Consider the following 19,172-nt stretch of genomic DNA (forward strand, 5'->3'; position numbering starts at 1 on the left):
GGTGGAGATGTGTGTATGTGTGTGTTTGTGCACAGGTTTTATCTCAGCTTTGCTGTCAAAGAGTAAATTCCTGATGGACAGATGAAGTCTCCTCAGGTTGGGCTCCTCTGCTGGTTTCATTCAGGGTCTACTGTGGAGCCCCACCCCCTCTTCTTTTTTTACTGGACTTGACCACCCATTCTGATGTGATGTCTGGATTAGAGGCTTTTATCACACATTTAATATAGCTATGACTGCAACCCCCAACATAGAAACACACAGCTTCATAGATTATGATAAACACACACATCTCTTTGGTTTAACTGGGACCAGAACTGCCACTGATAAAACTGAGGTTATATCCTCAGTAATATTTCTGGGAATTTTAGGGGATTTATGACATAACATTACATACTCCACTTGAAATATAGTAATTGTATTCAGAAATTGATATTCATACTTTTTTTTATCAGAAAATATCTTTAATCTCATTGTTTTGGGACTCTGAAGTAGGATCTTGACTTTCAGAAGTGGGAAAAATGAAAATAATTGTCGAAATTGTTTGAAAATACAATCCTATATAATAATAAGCATTGGTACAGATTAAAATATCCAGCAGTACAAAAAAATTTAATCATCTCCACCTGTTAAATGATTATAATGATTGTTACACTATAACTAACCTCATTTTAAAATGTAACATGAATTTTAACATGGGTTTAAAAGAGCTCACGGAACCATCTTGCACTATTATTTTATTTTTAAAATTGATGAAAACATTGTGTTGTGTTAATCTGTTCAATTTCTTTGAATGCAGGTTTATAATATTATAATGCATTATTGAGTGTTGTTGTCTGACGTCTATTCAACACATAAGCTTACTTGTTTCTTTGCTGTTCTATTTATATTCAATAATAATAATAAGTTTGTGAAGTTCAAAGCTGGTTCAGATTAACCCACCTCACGGCTGTTAATCTGACTATGCTTGGTATGTAAGCTACTTTAAGAAAAACATCATCTTCTGCTCCTTCTCCACTGCGCCTGTCTGTTCTAAACCTGTTTGAGTCGTTAAGCGTCAATCCTGACAGTAAAAAAAATATCAATGTCTCATTTTAAATTCTCAAACAACAGCATTATAACATCCACTAAAAAACCAGGAGACAAGAGGGCAACATTTGCCATTTAAACGCTCTTTCATTGAAATAATCTTTCATAGGACGTGATTAAAGCTTGGCTGCCGTGACGTAAGCGAGCTTTAGGTGAGTCTCGCGCAGCACTGCTTCCCTTCTCTTCCTCGCGCGCCCCTCTTGCCTGCCTGAGAAGATACAATGAAACCGCTCGCGCTCGCTGTCATCATCATCATCAGCGCCGCCCTGTAGAGAGAGAGAGGGAGAGAGAAAGAGAGAGAGACTGAGAGAGAGACTGAGAGAGAGACTGAGAGAGAGAGCTCCAGGCACCCCCCTCCCCACCTAACAACAACCCCAGCCCCGCAGGCTCGAGCACAACGACCCCACCCCCCAATCCCCTCTGAGAGGAGACGGAGCGAGAGAGAGGCGCATACAGAGTCACGGAGAAAAAAAGACTAGTTCGGGATCCCGGCTCTGTTCAGCCCTCAATCCAGGCCTAATGCTGTAGCAGACCGTGCGGGAGGAGAGCTCGAACGAGAGACAACGCACTGATTGAGAGTCGGCGAGGGACAGGGCGGACCGGAGAGAAGACGGGATTGCTCATTCGCCTGGAAACATGGGATGTACACTGAGCGCCGAGGAGCGCGCGGCTCTGGACCGGAGCAAGGCCATCGAGAAAAACCTGAAAGAAGACGGGGTGGTCGCCGCCAAGGACGTCAAGCTCCTGCTGCTCGGTAAGAGAAGAAGCCTGACGCCCCGCGGGGCTGCAGCGCGTCAGGCTCGGCACGGTTTTGGTTATGGTGGGGCTGCATGGGGCGGAGGTGCTCTCCGTGGTACTGATTTCACTCCCGGCTCTCACTATGCCTTCCCTTCTTTACAGGCGGCGGAGAGTCCGGAAAAAGCACCATCGTCAAACAGATGAAGTAAGTCTATCTTTTTCTGCTGGTTTTAACCCTCTCCGGTGCAGTCAGAGCAAAAGGCCCGAGATTGCGCCTTCCTCTATCTGTGCTAAGGCAGGTTGAGCCGCCATGTTTCGAGAGGCCGTAGCCCCGGAGGAGTGCCGGTGACTCGAGCACCTCCTGCAGACGGACAGTGAGGCTGCGGAGGCCGAACCCGGTGCATCCCAGGGTGCTGTTCTCTGCCAGGGTGCTGAAATGTAGTTAACCAGGGTTAGTCTTTACTACAGGGAGTGTGCGACTAGGGAATAGGTGGGTGTTGTTCCTCTGTGCGCGCGAGTTTTGCGTGCGTGTGCGTGTATGTGTGTGTGAATTACATCGAGGTCACTACAGCTCCATTAGTGAATACCTCTGCTTTTAATCTTAATGGCTTTAAGTGCCCGATATCGCCGGGAGTACTTTGCCTATAAAGCGGATTTACGCAGAAATATGGCTTCTAAAACCGCATCTAACCCGTCCCCTGTCTAAGCTAAATCACTCTTTGATGTTTTAAATCACTGTTGTTGTTTTCTATAAACCTCTTAGTTACGTTTCTAGATGTTTCAGTCCGGAATAGGCTCGATCTCATTGTATATATTTCGTCTTGTACAACATCTCTCTCAGTGTTTTTGTCAGTGTTCCTCCATCCTGCTCAGCGTATCCCCCGGCCTGCAATGCACTGACTGCACCCTCCCTCCCTGCTTCCTTCTTCTTCCCTTCACCTCATTACCCTCCCTGTGGTCCCTGGTTGTCCATAACTTACTGCTGTACCCTGAACGCAACAGGGCCTGTGAGTGTTTACAAGCACTTTTCAGGGTTTGTTTTTGCCAAAGCAGGGAACAGATGATGGGTTTTTGCAACGCTGTAGGTCATAAAGAGAGATGTTGAAGGATGCATTCAGCATCATCACTGCACAGGATACTGCAGGTAAACATGTATTTATGCTGTTTGAGGCAGGCCTGGTTGTGCTAGATGCATAGATGCACTGTGAGTGAGTAAAGGGACAACCTGAAAAGCTTTAAGAGATTTTAACTGCAACCTTAAAAAATTTAAAATTTTAATTTTAGTAAATGAGTCCTGTAGCAGAAAATATTTCCACATTGAAGTAGTGAACAAGAGATCATGTGTATTGATTTTATGGCTTTAACAAGAAACAACCCTAGTGATGGATGATGTTCTGCTAACCCGGATCATCAGATGCAGCTGCAGGATCTCAGTGGTGTCTATTTTTATACGTTTTTCATTTCAGACACTGCGATTGGTCGGCTAAGTTTTCATCACTCACTGATTCTGTAGAATGAGCTAAAACTTTCACTTGGTATAAAATTAAAAATCCATCTGCAACTCTTTAGACAGCCTGTTAATAATTCAACGTCATTTCTCACAGTAAGATGTCAAACCCCTCCCTGCCTCTGACTCTAATGAATGTGAACATGAACTTATTTACTTAGCTGATGAAGCAGTATCAGCTGATATCTACATCCTGTTGTAATTTGGGGCCTTTTTAATGTGGATTTCAATATCTGTCTTTAACTGGTGAAGCCTACATACATGCATACAGATTACAGCAGTAGATTACAACATTAAATGAATACAGATCCAGATGCATCTCAAGCCTTAACACTATAATTGTTATGTTGAAGCTAAAACAGTTAATTGATTCATCAATAAATTGACTGACAGAATACTTTTAATTATGATAACCAACTGATCTTTATAGTCCTAGTTTTTGTAACATTTTATGGCTCTTCTTCAACATTTTGATTGAAGATCTATCATGGGATTTCAATGAATACCTTTTGGGTTTGAATCATTTTTGAAAAAAAAGAAGGTATTGGTTTTTCAATCAATAACAAGCAATTGTTTTCTGCTGCACACATTCATTGCACATCCTTTGTAATGTGTTATCCTCTGCTCCCTTCTCTGCAGGGTAATGTTTTAATTAATGTTCATTTTCAGATGTTTTTTGGAGCTGGTTGTTTTTTCAGGCCAGGTGGTTGACCTCTGCTTATGAAACATCTTTCCAGAATGTGCTCTTGTTGGATGTATATAAATAAATAAAAACCTTTATCCCTTTTTTTTATCTTTCTCATCAAACATCAATAAATGATCAGTAAGAAAGTAGCAAGAAGCAGCTGAGTCTAAATGTGGACTGCAGGTCGGTTACGGGGAAGTTATGACTGATCATTTGTTGGATTCAGTGCGAATGAGGTCAGGGTGACAGTGTGCTGATGGATAATTGAATGTTGACCAGATTATCAGGAGTTTAACTGTGCTGCTCTGGATGAAACAGTAGAGTCCTGTTCAGCTTGATTGATTAGTGCTCTGACCGATTCCACTCCATTGCACATCATACATTATAAATGGCTTAAATATCACATTACTGTCCAATTACAGATCACAGACTGAGAATGTGATCAATTCCCACCCCATTAGGCTGACACACTTAAAGATGCATTTTAGGATGTAGAGATGTCAGTAAGAAGGGTTAATAGAGATCTGTTAGATGTGTTGAGTTTGATACCAAAAAAAAGGTATGACTCCTAAACATTCAAAAGCTCTGTCAGAACATGTGGAGCTCTTATTGTTAAAGGACAGTTGTCTGGGCCTGCAGGAACATATGGATAAGTGTGACTTTTCCACTTTAGCCCATGCTCGATGCTAACATCTGTGTGTGCATGCAGGATTATCCATGAAGATGGCTTTTCTGGGGATGATGTGAAGCAGTATAAGCCTGTCGTCTACAGCAACACCATCCAGAGCTTGGCCGCCATCCTCCGAGCCATGGACTCACTGGGCATTGAGTTCGGAGACAAGGACAGAAAAGTTAGTCTTCCAGTTGCCCCCCCTCCAGCTCCATCCTTTTAATATCCTTGAAATTAAAATGTTCAAATGTGATAGCACAGAAACAGAAGTGAGTTCTTTGATGACATATTTCTGTCTGGGTTAAGATATCTTGAAGCTAAAGGCCTAGAGATAGGTGTGATGTAAAAAGGGGAAGGTATAAATCTAAAGATAAACTACTAGAGCTTGTACTTATAAGTCAGTCTTGTAAATAATTGAGTTCTTGATTTTTGAAGTGTTAATTTAAAGAAAACCATTTTATACATTTGTATAAGTGATAAATAAAAAGTGTTAGGATATCCTTTTGTTCCTTTGTTCCCTGATCTTATTAAATGTATGCATGCAGGCGGATGCTAAGCTGGTTTGTGATGTGGTCAGTCGTATGGAGGACACAGAGCCGTACTCTGCAGAGCTTCTCACCGCTATGAAGCGTGTTTGGTCCGATGCTGGGACTCAGGAGTGCTTCAACCGCGCCCGAGAATACCAACTGAACGACTCTGCTCAATAGTGAGTGTCCATAAACCACTTTAAAAACTCCTTCTCCCAGTGTCCTCAGGTCCTTTAATCCACCGTCTTCTTGACATTTGTCCCTCAGCTACCTGGACAGTCTAGACCGGATTGGTGCGGCAGATTACCAGCCCACAGAGCAGGATATTCTGAGAACTAGAGTGAAGACCACTGGTATCGTTGAAACCCACTTCACCTTTAAAAACCTCCATTTCAGGTAACCCGCTGTGATTGGCTGCAGTGTCGTAGAGTCATCGCAACTTGGCCTTTTGTTTCGGGGGTTTTTTGTCTGAGATTGGGTCCAGGAGATTATGAAGCTCTGGGAGTGAATTGACTTCTTGCACTTTTTTCCAGGCTGTTTGACGTGGGAGGTCAAAGGTCAGAGAGGAAGAAGTGGATCCACTGCTTTGAAGATGTGACGGCCATTATCTTCTGTGTGGCTATGAGTGGATATGACCAGGTGCTCCATGAAGATGAAACAACTGTAAGTATGACTCAGTTAATTCAACCTGAATCCCTCTGCTGCAAAATCCATGGAGAGGCTTTGTACTGCTGTAAAGGCGGATAATGGGAGTCGTAATGGATGAAATACACTTGATAGAACTGCAACTTCATCTGTTTGAGTCAGGGACTTCTGCTACACAGATTTCCTTTAACCTTTACTCTCATTTACTTATACCAATCGTATCCTTGCTATTACCTCTATAAATAGCAATTTTGAATGCCCGTATCTAAAATTGGCAATATGTTGCATACATTTTATATGTATTTACTCAGTTTTTACAGAAATAGTTAAAATAACTTCAAGAATTTAATCAGATAGACTGATTGTCTCAGATGTTTTTTTACTGGGTCTCTTGTATTTTGTTGTTCGTCTCTTTAATGCAACACTGACGGCATATTTATTTCCCGCTGCAGAACCGCATGCATGAGTCGCTCATGCTCTTTGACTCCATCTGTAACAACAAGTTCTTCATCGACACCTCCATCATCCTCTTCCTCAACAAGAAGGATCTGTTCGCTGAGAAGATCAAGAAGTCACCACTGACGATCTGTTTTCCAGAATACACAGGTGAGAGTGTGCAACGTTTCATTTTAGTGCAGAGCTGCTTCACAAGCACAAGATGAGTCCCTCATGCTGTCCTCTCTTCTTTCTGTCCTTCCTCACACAGGTGCTAACACTTACGATGATGCTACTGCATATATTCAGGTTCAGTTTGAGAGTAAGAACCGCTCCCCCAATAAGGAGATCTACTGTCACCTGACCTGTGCCACAGACACAGGAAACATCCAGGTAGTGTTTGATGCTGTCACCGACATCATTATTGCAAACAACCTTAGAGGGTGTGGCTTATACTGAGGCCTGACCAAGCACAGAGGTTGTCATGGAGAGTATGAGGTGTTAATAATGATAATTTTGATGATACTTAAACACATAAATATGTAATTCTACACGTCCAAATGGACCCAAAGAGCTGCCGTCAGACACCACACTGGATTATTGCCATGATTTGTTCCCTTCCTCTTTTTATTTTCAGTATACAACCCACTTTTTGTCTTTTTAAACTGTGTTTTTGAGCTGAATGTTTCATGTTCTGTTGATGACTGTGTCAACGACTGCTAAGGTCAGAAGCGGCAGCACCAGGGTTATATTCACCCAGAGCCTTGTTTTTGCAAACCCGGCCCAGAAATATAACATGAGGGGTGTGCAATGTCATTTTTAAACCGCGGTGTGGCATACGGTCCCATTCTCTGTGACAATTTTAATGTGCACGTCTCGAGGCATTTCTATCTGTACTGAATATAGCCTGTTGTGCTGCGTTTGAAGAGCTGCTGTTTATGAAGGTGGAGATGGTGATGTTGTTAGGGAGGTTGCTGTACTCGTGGCTGTGGCTCATGGTCCGGAAAAGGAGGCTATTTTAACTTTCAGAAGGGACAAAGCTCCCCTCTCCTTTAGACCCACACGTGACTGAGTCGCCTGCAGGTCTGTTCCACTCTCTTTTACTCGGAAACATAATGAAAGAGAGGATTCTTCTGTTCAGAGAGGTCGCCTGTTTCTATTGGCCTCCTGTAGCATGAAGAAAAGCCTGTCAGCCAATGGAATTCAAAAAAATAGAAACCCTGTCATATTGGTGCCATCCATGTAATGACAAGACAGGGGGATTAGGATCAGAAATTATAATTCATGCTCATCATTATTTAAGTGACAGATATAACATTATCATCGAATGATTTATTTATTTAAGCCTCATGCCCTACATGCCTCCTCCTACCTCCTGAAACCCCGTGCCACATTATTTATTTCCTGATATGAAACACTGAGGTACACAGATACCCGTCTACGGTTCAGAGGGTAGAAAGCAGCCCTCCAATGACATCTTGTTCTCTGTGTGGTGCTTTTACCCTTTGATGTGAAACCGTGTAGAAATAGAAGACTGCACTAGGAGAACAATATCATTAGAGGCAGCGTCTGTCTGGGGAGTCGGGGGGTTTTCCAAAACTCCCCGATCAGTAAACAGGGAACCTTTTATCCACCCCCTCACTCGTCTGTCACGTTTTTCTTCTCACAGAGAAAAAGTACAGCTCTCCATTTTCACCTGTGCACCCAGAATCTCATCCTCCCATCCCCTGTATACTCTTATCTATCACATATCAGTCCTCATATCCTATTCTCCATTTTCACCTTAAAAGCACCGTACTGTATATATATTATGATTATACCAGATTTTTTTTTTACTGTGAATGTTTTTGTGCTGCACCCCCATCCTATTTGGTAGTTTATTGGTTGCTCTCATGTGGAATGTTTGTGCTGAGCCAATCGAATGTTGTGTTTACATTAAAGCCACACTTTTCCTAACTATTCCTGTGTTTGTGTCCCGAGTCTGATTATTAAAAGTTGAAATAGATGCTGACCTGCTTTCATCTGTGCAGAGAATTAAGGTTAGAGCAAGAAATTAGGCTGAACATGATGAGAATGGAACACTTTTAATGCTTTATTGCCAGGTGAGCACAGCTTAGTGTTTAGTGTCAGGAGTATGTAAAAAAGATTAAGAGCAGGTCTTGCATGGCAGTAGAGCAGCACTTCGTGAAATGTGGCGGATGGCGGGGATCAGAGGCGTTGCACGGCGGCTCCCAATTTATTAGGTTAAAAGTGTTCTATCAGCACAGACGAGGAGCTATTCATATATTGAATGACTAGGCTGGATCAGCTGTCTGACCTGCTTCTGTCACTTTAATGGGTATGATGTTCATTACTGCTTTGTTTCACTGACAGCCCCAGAGCTCCAACGCTCAGTCCCAGTGTGTCCTCGTTTCCCACAGCCAGCCACAGGTTAAAAGGTTGGAACTCCCCGTGTGACACTCTTTTAATTACATATTACAAAGGGAATATCAATATTCATATTTTTACACATCATCCAAATCAACCTTGTACCATCTGTACATCGTAACAACAAACTGTGCCTTGAAAAACTGAGCAAGCTCTAACATCAGTATCAGGCGAGGAGCAGAAGACGATCAGAAAACCAAGCAGAAATCTCCACAGTGAGCGATGAGCATCTTTGATTCAGACCAGAACATCTGTGGATCAAGCCTGGAGGTATCAGAAGCATCAGAAGGTGGGTACTGCCGTGACATACCAGCGCACTACTTCATGAGTTACAGTCTCAGTCTCTTGATATCTTCACTTCTGAAGTCAATGCGCAGAGCGAGAACCTGACGAACCTCTGCCGGGGTCAGCCGCCAAGTCAGCGGGCCTGAGTTTGGACCCCAATAATCCAAGATCTCAGTTACCTGCAGAAAAATAAGAGCTTTTGTTACACAGTGATAAACAATACAAACTCAAGTAGAGTATTAAAATAGCAATAGCAAGCTATGAAACGGACCCAAATGTACTTCAAAATACCAACAGTGAAAGTACTCACAATACTGATAATCCTGCATCCGGTTATATATATAACATTATGTGATATCTATAATTAACACATTGATTTACAACCATCATTTAATCTAGTAATTTACCTGCCTTTGGTTTAAGCATTGCTATTTATGGTTAGCATCTGTGGACCCTGCAGCCTTCTGGGTGTCTCATTTTACTGCTGTATTTGGTTAAGGGGGAGCCAACTGAATATTTTAAGACCCTTTCAGTTTTTTTTTTTATAACAATAACATTCAGTAATAAGTAATTTAAGCTGCCTGAATAGATATGGTGGAGTAGAAATGACAGTAAATCCATTAACAGAAGTATAAAATAGCAAAAAGAAGAAAAATACATGATGTACAGTCTTATATTTGATAAATACTTGGTTAGATTGTATCATTGGTATGAAATGTCTTCAAATAACCTACATACGGGTGAACATCCTTTGTGCGTGTGCGTGTGCGTGCGTGTGCGTGTGCGTGTGTGTGTATGAAATGAGCTCAGTTACCCGCTCCAGGTTTAGGATGGTGGCCATTTGTGTGAGACGTGCAAACTTGTCCCTGATGGTCCAGGTGGTCACAGTGGTGAGGTAAGCCACCAGGGACCGAAGCTCTTTATCAAACTGCAGCCCTCCGAGCTGCGACAGAACATAAGCAGAAGATCAGACACAGAGGATTCATGTATCTGCTGTAGCATGAATTTGCAGTTTTTCTGAAGACTCCTGTCGTCTCTCTGTAGTGCAGAAACAGGGAGATGCTTTCGTGCAAAGTGGAAGCATCCTCTCCAGCAGGCCTTTCTGGACTCATTAATAAATCATTGCTTGAGGATTTTCACCACGTGTGTCAGTGATGTGATGTGATGTGAGGCTGAGGGGTACCAGCTGCCACCTTGTGGCTGAGGCCTGCTGCTCACCCTGCTGAATGAGCACTTCAGGACAGTCTTCTCCATTTCAATAGATATCAGGCTCGTCATCAGGCTGGTCAGAGTGTCGTAGATAACAGGAGAGAGAGCCGTCTAATGAGGACACGGACAGAGGATTAGAATACAGGAGGGAAGAAAAGGTTTATATGCAGGTTTTATATCCGAGATCAGAGAGGGCACCTTGAACTCTGCCATGAGCTGCTCCAGGTTGACGATGAGCTGCTGCACCCAGGGATCATTAGCTTCATAATCGTTAAACTCCTCCTGTAAGGAACACCAACAGTTACTGCGACATGTTTAATGACCTTTGATTTATTATCCTGTCTTATTCTGAGAACATTACCTCCTCTATGTTGTGTGATATAGACAGGAAGCTGCTAATCCAGGGCTTCACTTGAGGCTTTATGGCTGTTGTGTTTAACTCAGTCAAGCCCTCCTGCAGAATAAATCACATCGGAGTATGAAACTTGCAGCAGGATAAGATATAACACAAGACACAGGATACATATTTGCCTAGAGTGAATAAGAAAACACACAACTCTCAGCTGACAAGAGCTGATCAATGCGTCTTTGTTTTCTACCTGTAAGAGATCCTTGAACTTGGCGGATGTGTTGACGAGGTCAGACAAACAGCTTTCGATCTTGGCTTGATCACCAGAGCCGGCGCCCTGACTGAACAACTTGGAGCAGTCGTTCTGAAGCAAGGAAGCAGGGAAGCAGGGAAGGGGTCAATACTTCCAACAATAAAATAAACAAAGAGGTTTTATAAATATGTAACTTACCTCAAGGTTCCTCTTTAAGGTTGTGATATTCTCACTGCACACCTCTACGTTATTCAGCGTAACCTGAGACACAAAGATGAACATTGATCAGTCCAAGTTGCTCAATATCTGTCTCAAACTGGCTTTTAAGTTAACATGAGAGTAATACACCGTTTCCATGTTGCAAAATTAACATTTCTTTGTTTTATTCTTTTTTCATTCATATTAATCTTTTGATAATCAGATGAACTGGGTTTTTAAACTGTGCTTCCTTCACTAAGAGTTGTGAAATTTAAAGCACAACCTGGTTAAACTACATTCGATTTTGTGCGTTTCATTTCTCATTTAAATAATTGCTACTTTCTTTTTGGACAGAAAATCAAAACATCAAAGAAACAGCAAGAGAGCAAGGCAGGGATGTGTGTGTGTTTCTTTTACCAGAAATGCAGCCTTGGCGTTTTCAGTGCTCTCGATGCCCAGTGTGTTGAACTTGCCCTGCTGCAAGCTGCTCTGCATCAGACTGACTGCACTGCTCACACCGCGCTGGATGTCCTGAAGCGTTGTCGCTGGGAAGCCCTGCCGCAGCTTGTTATACAACACCTCCCTGACAGGTAGAGAGAGGAAACAAGGCAGCATACAGGCATGAGGGATGATTAAAAGTTAGAACAGTCTTGAACACTGAATGTAACCTGGAAAATAAAGCGAGGTGGCACCTGAAGTCAGACTCCAGCACAGAGTTAGCATGATTGATCATGGCACAGAGGCAGTCGATGCTGGAGCTGGATAACGCTCGACTGATGCACTTCTTCACAATGTAGAAACAGTCGTCCACCATGCTGGAGGTCAGCTGACCCTTTTCATATGTGTCCATAGTAACAGCCTAGGAAGAGAGATTCAGTTTGTTTAATGTAAACTGAATATATTCTGATGAGACAATGTTACAATTAATAGTTAAAACACTGTGTTTGGATGTGGATTTGGCCTTATGGTTAAGTCAGGGCGCCAATGTAGCTGGCGGCCCACATTCGATCATCCCCCTACTCTTTCTCCCGGTTTCTTTTTTTATCACTTAGATTTTATTTCCATTTTTTCAATTTAAGCACAAACAAAAGACAGAGGAAACACAAAAAACTAAAACAAATACAAAACAAAAACATCAACGTTATTGCCATACTTGTTATATTCACAGTTTCCGATGAGTTCCACAGTCAAAGGTTTTGTCAGTAAAATGAAGGTTAATAAGGTTTTCAACAGTAAGAAGGGGAGCAGCCACCACACATCCTCTATTACAAAAAATATAGTGTCCATTTTTCCCACCTTGTAATGTACAAATCTTTTCTTAATCTTAGCAGGAAAGTCATTTTTTCCATCTCGTGAATTTCTTTGATGATTTTAAGCCAATTTTGTACTGTGGGTGGATCTGCCTGTAACCATTTACGGGTGATGGCTCTTTCAGCAGTGATAAGAAACATATTTGAAGAGATATTTGGTGTCTTCTGTTAAATCATCTGGCAGGTCACCCAAGTAAAGAAAAACAAAAGTTAATGGAATTGACAATCCCAGAATTTGTTCTTTCTCCCGGTTTCCTGTTCTATCCACTGTCCTCTCCTCTCTAATAAAAAGGTCTAAAAGTCCCCAAAATATATGGTATAATAAAAAAAAATACATTGTTTATTTAAACATTCAACTGATAAAAATACAATTTTAGTCCCTTGTCACTTCTCATAATCTGTTCTTTTAAAGATCCTCTCGTTATCTAATTGATGAAGTTAGTTTTGTTTTATTGGAACATGTATTTGACATCAACTTAATCTTAAATTTTCATGTAAAAAAATGCAACTACATATTGTCGTTATTTCTCTAATTGTCGAAGCAAGACATTCTGATGTACAGTGGTTAGCACAAGTCTACACACCCCTGTTAAAATGTCAGGTTTTATGATGTAAAAAATAAGACCAAGATAAACCATGTCAGAAAATTTGCCTCATGCCTTTTGGAGACTTCATTTAGGTTTTTGAAAAATTTTGCCGGGCTTGGATGTTTTTCTTCCTAAGAAAAGGCTTCCATCTTGCCACCCTTACCCTATAGCCGAAACATATGAAGAATAGGAGAGATGTTGTCACATGTAGTACACATCCAGTACTGGTCAGAAATCCCTGCAGCTCCTTTAACGTTTCTGTAGGCCTCTTGGAAGCCTCCCTGACCAGTTTTCTTCTCGTCTTGTCATCAGTTTTGGAGGGATGTCCAGTTCTTGGTAATGTCACTGCTGTGCCATATTTTCTCCACTTGATGATGACTGTCTTCACTGTGGTCCATGGTATGTCTAATGCCTTGGAACATGTTTTGTACCCTTCTCCTGACTTATACCTTTCAACAATGAGATCACTCTGCTGCTTTGGAAGCTCTCTGTGGACCATGGCTTTTGCTGTAAGATGCAACTGAAGAAATGTCATGACAATTCTCCTAGAACAGCTGATCTTTGCTGGGATTAATCAAAGTCACTTTAAATTTTGACAGGTGTATACTGACTACTATTTGTCATGAGTTTGAATGTGATTGGTTAATTCTGAACACAGCCATATCCCCAGTTATAAGAGGGTGTGTACACTTATGCAACCACATCATTAGTCTTTTATTCTTCCCCCTAAAAGATTTTAATTTTTTTTTCAATTAAATTGTTCATGTTATAGGTCACATTAAAGGTGGAAAAGGTTCTGACATGATTTTTCTTGGTCTCAATTTCTTGCATCACAAAACCTGGCATTTTAACAGGGGTGTGTAGACTTTTGCTATCCATTGCATGTGTTTTGTCCTCAGTTCAATTCAAATCAACAGAAGTTATGCAACAGAAGCGTAGAGGACATTATTATTTTCAATGTCTGTACTCAGTGAGGACAGGACGGAGAATGGGAAACCAAGAGAGTGTGATACAGTAAAGAGCCATCAGTTGAAATCAAACCTGGGCCGTCCGCTTCAAGGACTATAGCCTCTGTACATGGGGCGCTCAAGTTTAACCACAAGGCCAAACAGGCCCTCTATGAAAGGTGTTGTCTTTTGTTCCACATGTTCTTCATCCTTGTCAAAATCTGAATTCCCCACAATGATGTGATCTCTGGTCATAGTTCAATCTCACTTAAAGCTCACTTTATTGTATATTTACAGTTTATAAAAGAGTACTTTAGACATTTTATACAAACTGAGTGATCTACCTTGTTGACAGATTCTCTCATGTAGTACTCCTCCATTGGGACGTAGTAGCCGATCAGCTCTTGCATCGTCCTGCTCAGCAAACAGTGTTTCAGCAGCTTCTCTACATTTTGCAGATGTTCTGGGTGTTTCAGAGTGAAGAAAAAAACCCCATTATTTCTTAGATTTTGAATTGATCAAAGATTTTTTTTTAGCTCTGAATTTAAAAATAAAGAGAGAAGGCATCGGAATACCAGAGAATATATAACCACAAGGTAAATAAATGTACCTTGTGTGACATTCTGAGCATCCCCAACTTCAAAGTCGCCCAGCATGCGACGCCTTAAAAAGCGCAGGTAGAGCTCTGCCCGTGCGTTCATCAAGGTCACTTCTGTCAGGACAGGGTCCAGCTCCCTGATCATGGAGGACAGGCATTTAAACAACAACACATAGAGACAGAGAGGGGACTAGGATTTTGATAACATAAACACAGTACCTTGGTTCGATCCTTTCACCAGGGACGCTCTTCATCATGCTGCTCTGGACAACCTGAAACTACAGGAGGGATACAGGTTCACAGCGTTTTCAGGTCTGCAGTAAAAGCACATCATACAGTTCAGACGTCATGCACACCTTGTTGTGGTATCCCCTCTGCTGGATGAACTTGTCAACTATTTTCTGGGCCTGTCGGTCACATTCCTGCTGCAGGTGAGTGATGAGTATGTACAGATGGCCTGGCCCATAATAAGTCTCTACGATAACCTGATGAGCCTCAACGACACGAGCAATGCCTGCCAATGCACATCAACACATTAGGGGAGTGTCATCCAGGCAAACAAAGAAAAATCATCGACAAATAGAGCTTCAGGTCTGTTTGTTCACCTTCCAGCAGCAAAGTGAGAGTGTCTGCAAATACCAGCAGTGCTCTCTTCTCGCCAAGATCTCCTCCTGTAGCCAAGTGCAGGTTCTCCTCTGCCTTTGATGCAAGCTGTGACAGAAAGAAGAGATAAGTGGGACTATTTTTGAGTGGAAACACAGATGGCTTATGAATTATGATTTTTTTTTTTAAGTTATACTTTTAGGGCTTTTACACCTTTATTCAGACAGGAGAGGACAGTGGATAGAGCAGGAAACCGGAAGAGAGAGAGTTGGGGAATGACATGCGGGAAAGGGGCCGCAGGCTGGAATCAAATCCGGGCCGCCCACTATATTGGCGAGCAAATGAACCATTAGACCAAATCCCCGGCCTGAATAATGAATTTTTAATGTAGTCTCATATTACAGATTAATTCCCATCTTTCTCTTTATGTTGAAAGTTAGACTTCTCGTCCACACTGTACCCACTTAAAGCATTTAGTGAGCAATCTTGCTTTAAGTCATGTGTAGCTAGTTTCTTATATTATAGAATGTACTAGGAACAATGAATAAGGAGTGAAAACCATATAACACAATAATAAACAATGAGAAGCTGTCAGAAATACATTGTTTTTTCATAACTATTTTCTTTCTTTTTTACAATTCTTATAATTTAAGTGTCTGTTTCTTGTATTCAATGCTGCTCATATGTGCCTTAAGTTCCCTCCGGGAACAAATAAAGTTTTTGAATTGAATTGAATTGAATATTACATTTTGGGACTTTTTTAGCATTTGGAGCCAGAACATCCCTCAAAATACACGTTATCCAAGAAACATATGATCTGAGGAATTATAATTTCATTCGTTTTTGTTGCAAGAAACCGCCCAAACAGACCTGAGTGCAGAGATACTGTCCAAAGCGAGCCAGGCCCTGCTGGTGGAGTCCCAACAGAGGAAAGATCTTGAAAAATCTTTCCACTTGTGCAAGGTCCACTGCTGCTACAGCTTCATCCAGCTTCTCAGCCACGATAACCTTCAGCTTCTCCTCTGCCTCCTGCAGCATCACCAGACTGGCATCCACTGCACTACCTGAGCAGACATGAAGCATTGCCAGTGATTCAGTGCCAGTATAGACGTTCAACCAACATGCCGTGAGGAAAACTCAGACAGAAAAAATAACTCAATATAACATTATAGTATTTTTTTCACACTATGACAGAAAACTTGAGGACTCATACTTTCTTCCCCCTGCCTGCTCAGCTCAATAACCGACTGATCCAGAGAGAGGTATCGATGGATGTGAGCAGCAGCCTTTTCATAATCTTCGTTACGTAAAGCTGTCTGCACACCGTCTGTGCAGAACTTCAGGTCGAGGATGTCATCAGCACGCCGGATGACGTTATACAGGCGCGTCTGTAAACAACAATACAGTGAAATGACACTAACAGTGTGTAGTCATTTGTTTTGCAGAGGTGATTTTGACATTGTGTAGACTTTCATGTTTTTATTAGTTATTCAAAGTCTCCATAAGGTAATTCATATAAAGAACAGTTGTGGGTTAAAGTAGAATCAGTGCTGTAGTCATTATTTACCTTTGCCAGGTCTAGCTGTCTGACTTTGCGGCTGACGTTTTCAGCCAGGCTGCAGGTAAATGTGATCATGCCTGACAGCTGGCTGGCATCTCCTCCAATCAACTGTAGGCTGGGCCTACAAAAAAACCCCAACAGATTAATATAACAACACACAAAGTGGTGGTTGAAGGTAAGATATATGACCATCATCAGATGCTTTTAAAATGCACTAGTCTGTACAAACTTTACCCCATCCTCTGTAGAGCCAGCATCTTTGTGTGAATAGCTCCTTCCTTCCCAACCAGTCTGTCCAGCTCAGCTTCCACCTCTGTCTGTATTATGGGAGACAACAAAACGAGTTATGAGCAAAAAGAAAAATAGGTTAATATCAATTTTGATTAGAGTCTCTAATACACAACAGACAATGCAATTGTTTGCACACACGATTTAGAACCTCTCCATTTTTATAAATCATCATCAAAATATATATTTATTATTTAAAAGTGCTTTTTTTAACTTAATTTACCCTTAATTTAAAAGGGCTAAATATTTCTAAAAACAGAATTTCTGTATATTTTGATATGAAGATTATCCTCAGTGGCCGCAGGGTGTTTCTGTTTTAGGATGGTCCTACACGACAGTCACAAATCTAAACACACAGTCTTTGACCCATTCACTGCGTTACCTCTCAGATTTCACTCATGCATGGTTGACAGCAGACACTCTCAATCACAAGGAAACTTAACAAGGTCAAAATATCCACAAACAAAACCAAAATCCAGCAATTACAGCACAAAGACAGGTGTTATGAAGTGTTTTGTTTCCTTGTTCAGATGCCTCCCCTGTCAGGAGGACTCAGGAGGACAGTATACTTTAGATCTAGTCGTAAACCTTGCTAGTTCAAGTCATGATCTTTATTGTTAAATGATGATTAAGTCATGATTTAGCACAGCAGAGGTCTGTCTTTAGGAAGTGTATGGAGCCAGCAGTATCCCGGAAGTGTACGTGGTGACGACATTACACGTCCACGTCAAACAAACTACAGTCTTTAGTGGTCGTTTTTACAAACCTCCTCCGCGCAGAGCTGCTGGTAAACCTTCTCCAGGTCCTCCAGTTCCGTCAGGCCCGAGATGGTGTCCATGCTCACTGAAGATACTGAGCCGGAGTCGCATCTTTTCGCAGCTAAGGCTCCGCTGTCAGCCATCTTCCGCCCCCGACGTCGGACTCAGGAAGGCAACGTAACCACGGCAAGAAAACTCCCTGAGTTCAGACTGTCAGGCAGCGCCTACTAATAGGTTACGTTGGCGTACAAAGAATACAGACTGTTTCCTTGTCTTTAAATTAGTTGAACTTCTTAACATTTTCCATGATTTGATTCAACACCGGCCAGTAAACATAATGGACTCGTTTTCCGGGTGCAAATCATAGACTGTAAATAAAAAGGTGCAAATGCACTACCTGAGAGGTCTGACTCCGGGTTTCAACTGTTTCATCTCCTACTACGCATGCGCCGTACGGTTTTATCTTTATACCGTGAAATAGACTCTATTAGTCAGCTTACTTTTAAGTGATTATTCGCCATAATTGCCAAAATAAAAAAAGAAACACTTACTCCAAAGACTGGAAATAATGGGGCATGCTTTTTTTGTAAACTACACATCCTTCTTGGAATGTAGCTTTCTAGATCAGGGATTCCCAAACTTTTCAGCCCGGGACCCCCAAAATATTGGTGCCAAAGACTCGCGACCCCCACTGTCCCTTAAAGTGATTGGATGTGGCTTCATTTAGCTGGTCTGCAGTAAATCTGCCGCCCTATATGAGCATGTGTCTGTGTTTCCTGTGCTGTTATGAATTAATCTACTACTACTGATGCTTTTGATATTTAACTGTTCACTAACCCTAAACTTAAGAGTCATCTGGCAAAAAGAAAGGCAGAAAACTTATTACATTTTCTATTTTCAAGATTTTATTTCAAGTTTAGCTACTACTTTTTTCGATATTTTTTACAATAATGGGTAAAATGTACTATTTTTAGATAACTTTAAAAAAATTCATTCTCGAAGACTTCTCACGACCCCCCATTTGTGTCTCGTGACACCCCAGGGGGCCCCGACCCACACTTTGGGAACCCCTGTTCTAGAGCACCCTGATATAAACAAAGTTTGAAAGACAACAAACACTTAAGGGATACAACTGATTAAATGTGGATCAGACGGCAGTTCAGAGAGCTATTCTGAGAGACAGGTGCAAACCACACGTTAACTGAAACAAAAACACATTACTTTATCATACATAGTGGATCTGGCATCCAGGATCTGTTTCTTGGCGTCCTCCACATATCTCTTGGTATACATGCTTGGTGTCGTTTTAATTTATGTGTTTTTTAAGTATTTGCTTTAGAAACTCCTGCTACATGACCAAAACGTTTAATTACTTGTGCCTAATAAGGTCTAGAAATAAATACTTCTGGCAATAACAATATCCTAATCAGTGAATTCCAATCTGTCCTCAATACCTCCATGAAACAACCTTTCCAACTTCAGAAGGAAAGGGGTCCTCATAAATGC

At 41.6% G+C, this 19,172-nt stretch overlaps 2 protein-coding genes across 2 annotated transcripts; one reads left to right on the forward strand and one right to left on the reverse strand.

The window, feature by feature from the left end:
* The first annotated feature begins 1,289 nt into the window (after window positions 1-1,289).
* Window positions 1,290-8,252, forward strand: gnao1b (guanine nucleotide binding protein (G protein), alpha activating activity polypeptide O, b). The gene is made up of 8 exons (XM_034680056.1): window positions 1,290-1,840; window positions 1,987-2,029; window positions 4,726-4,867; window positions 5,232-5,392; window positions 5,481-5,609; window positions 5,747-5,876; window positions 6,311-6,464; window positions 6,565-8,252. Exons 1-8 carry the CDS (start codon window positions 1,723-1,725, stop codon window positions 6,750-6,752), a joined length of 1,065 nt encoding a protein of 354 aa, XP_034535947.1. The 5' UTR covers window positions 1,290-1,722; the 3' UTR covers window positions 6,753-8,252.
* Window positions 8,253-8,358: 106 nt separating this feature from the next.
* Window positions 8,359-18,104, reverse strand: cog4 (component of oligomeric golgi complex 4). Its single transcript, XM_034680055.1, has 19 exons — window positions 17,675-18,104; window positions 16,855-16,937; window positions 16,627-16,741; window positions 16,273-16,447; window positions 15,930-16,123; window positions 15,062-15,167; window positions 14,813-14,970; window positions 14,676-14,734; window positions 14,469-14,593; window positions 14,203-14,321; window positions 11,707-11,873; window positions 11,432-11,597; window positions 11,015-11,077; window positions 10,814-10,927; window positions 10,576-10,668; window positions 10,413-10,496; window positions 10,224-10,325; window positions 9,820-9,948; window positions 8,359-9,184 (listed from the first exon to the last, which is right to left on the reverse strand). Exons 1-19 carry the CDS (start codon window positions 17,807-17,809, stop codon window positions 9,050-9,052), a joined length of 2,322 nt encoding a protein of 773 aa, XP_034535946.1. The 5' UTR covers window positions 17,810-18,104; the 3' UTR covers window positions 8,359-9,049.
* Window positions 18,105-19,172: the final 1,068 nt, after the last annotated feature.

This window comes from Notolabrus celidotus, chromosome 3 (assembly GCF_009762535.1).
Source record: "Notolabrus celidotus isolate fNotCel1 chromosome 3, fNotCel1.pri, whole genome shotgun sequence".
Classification (NCBI taxonomy): Eukaryota; Metazoa; Chordata; class Actinopteri; order Labriformes; family Labridae; genus Notolabrus; species Notolabrus celidotus.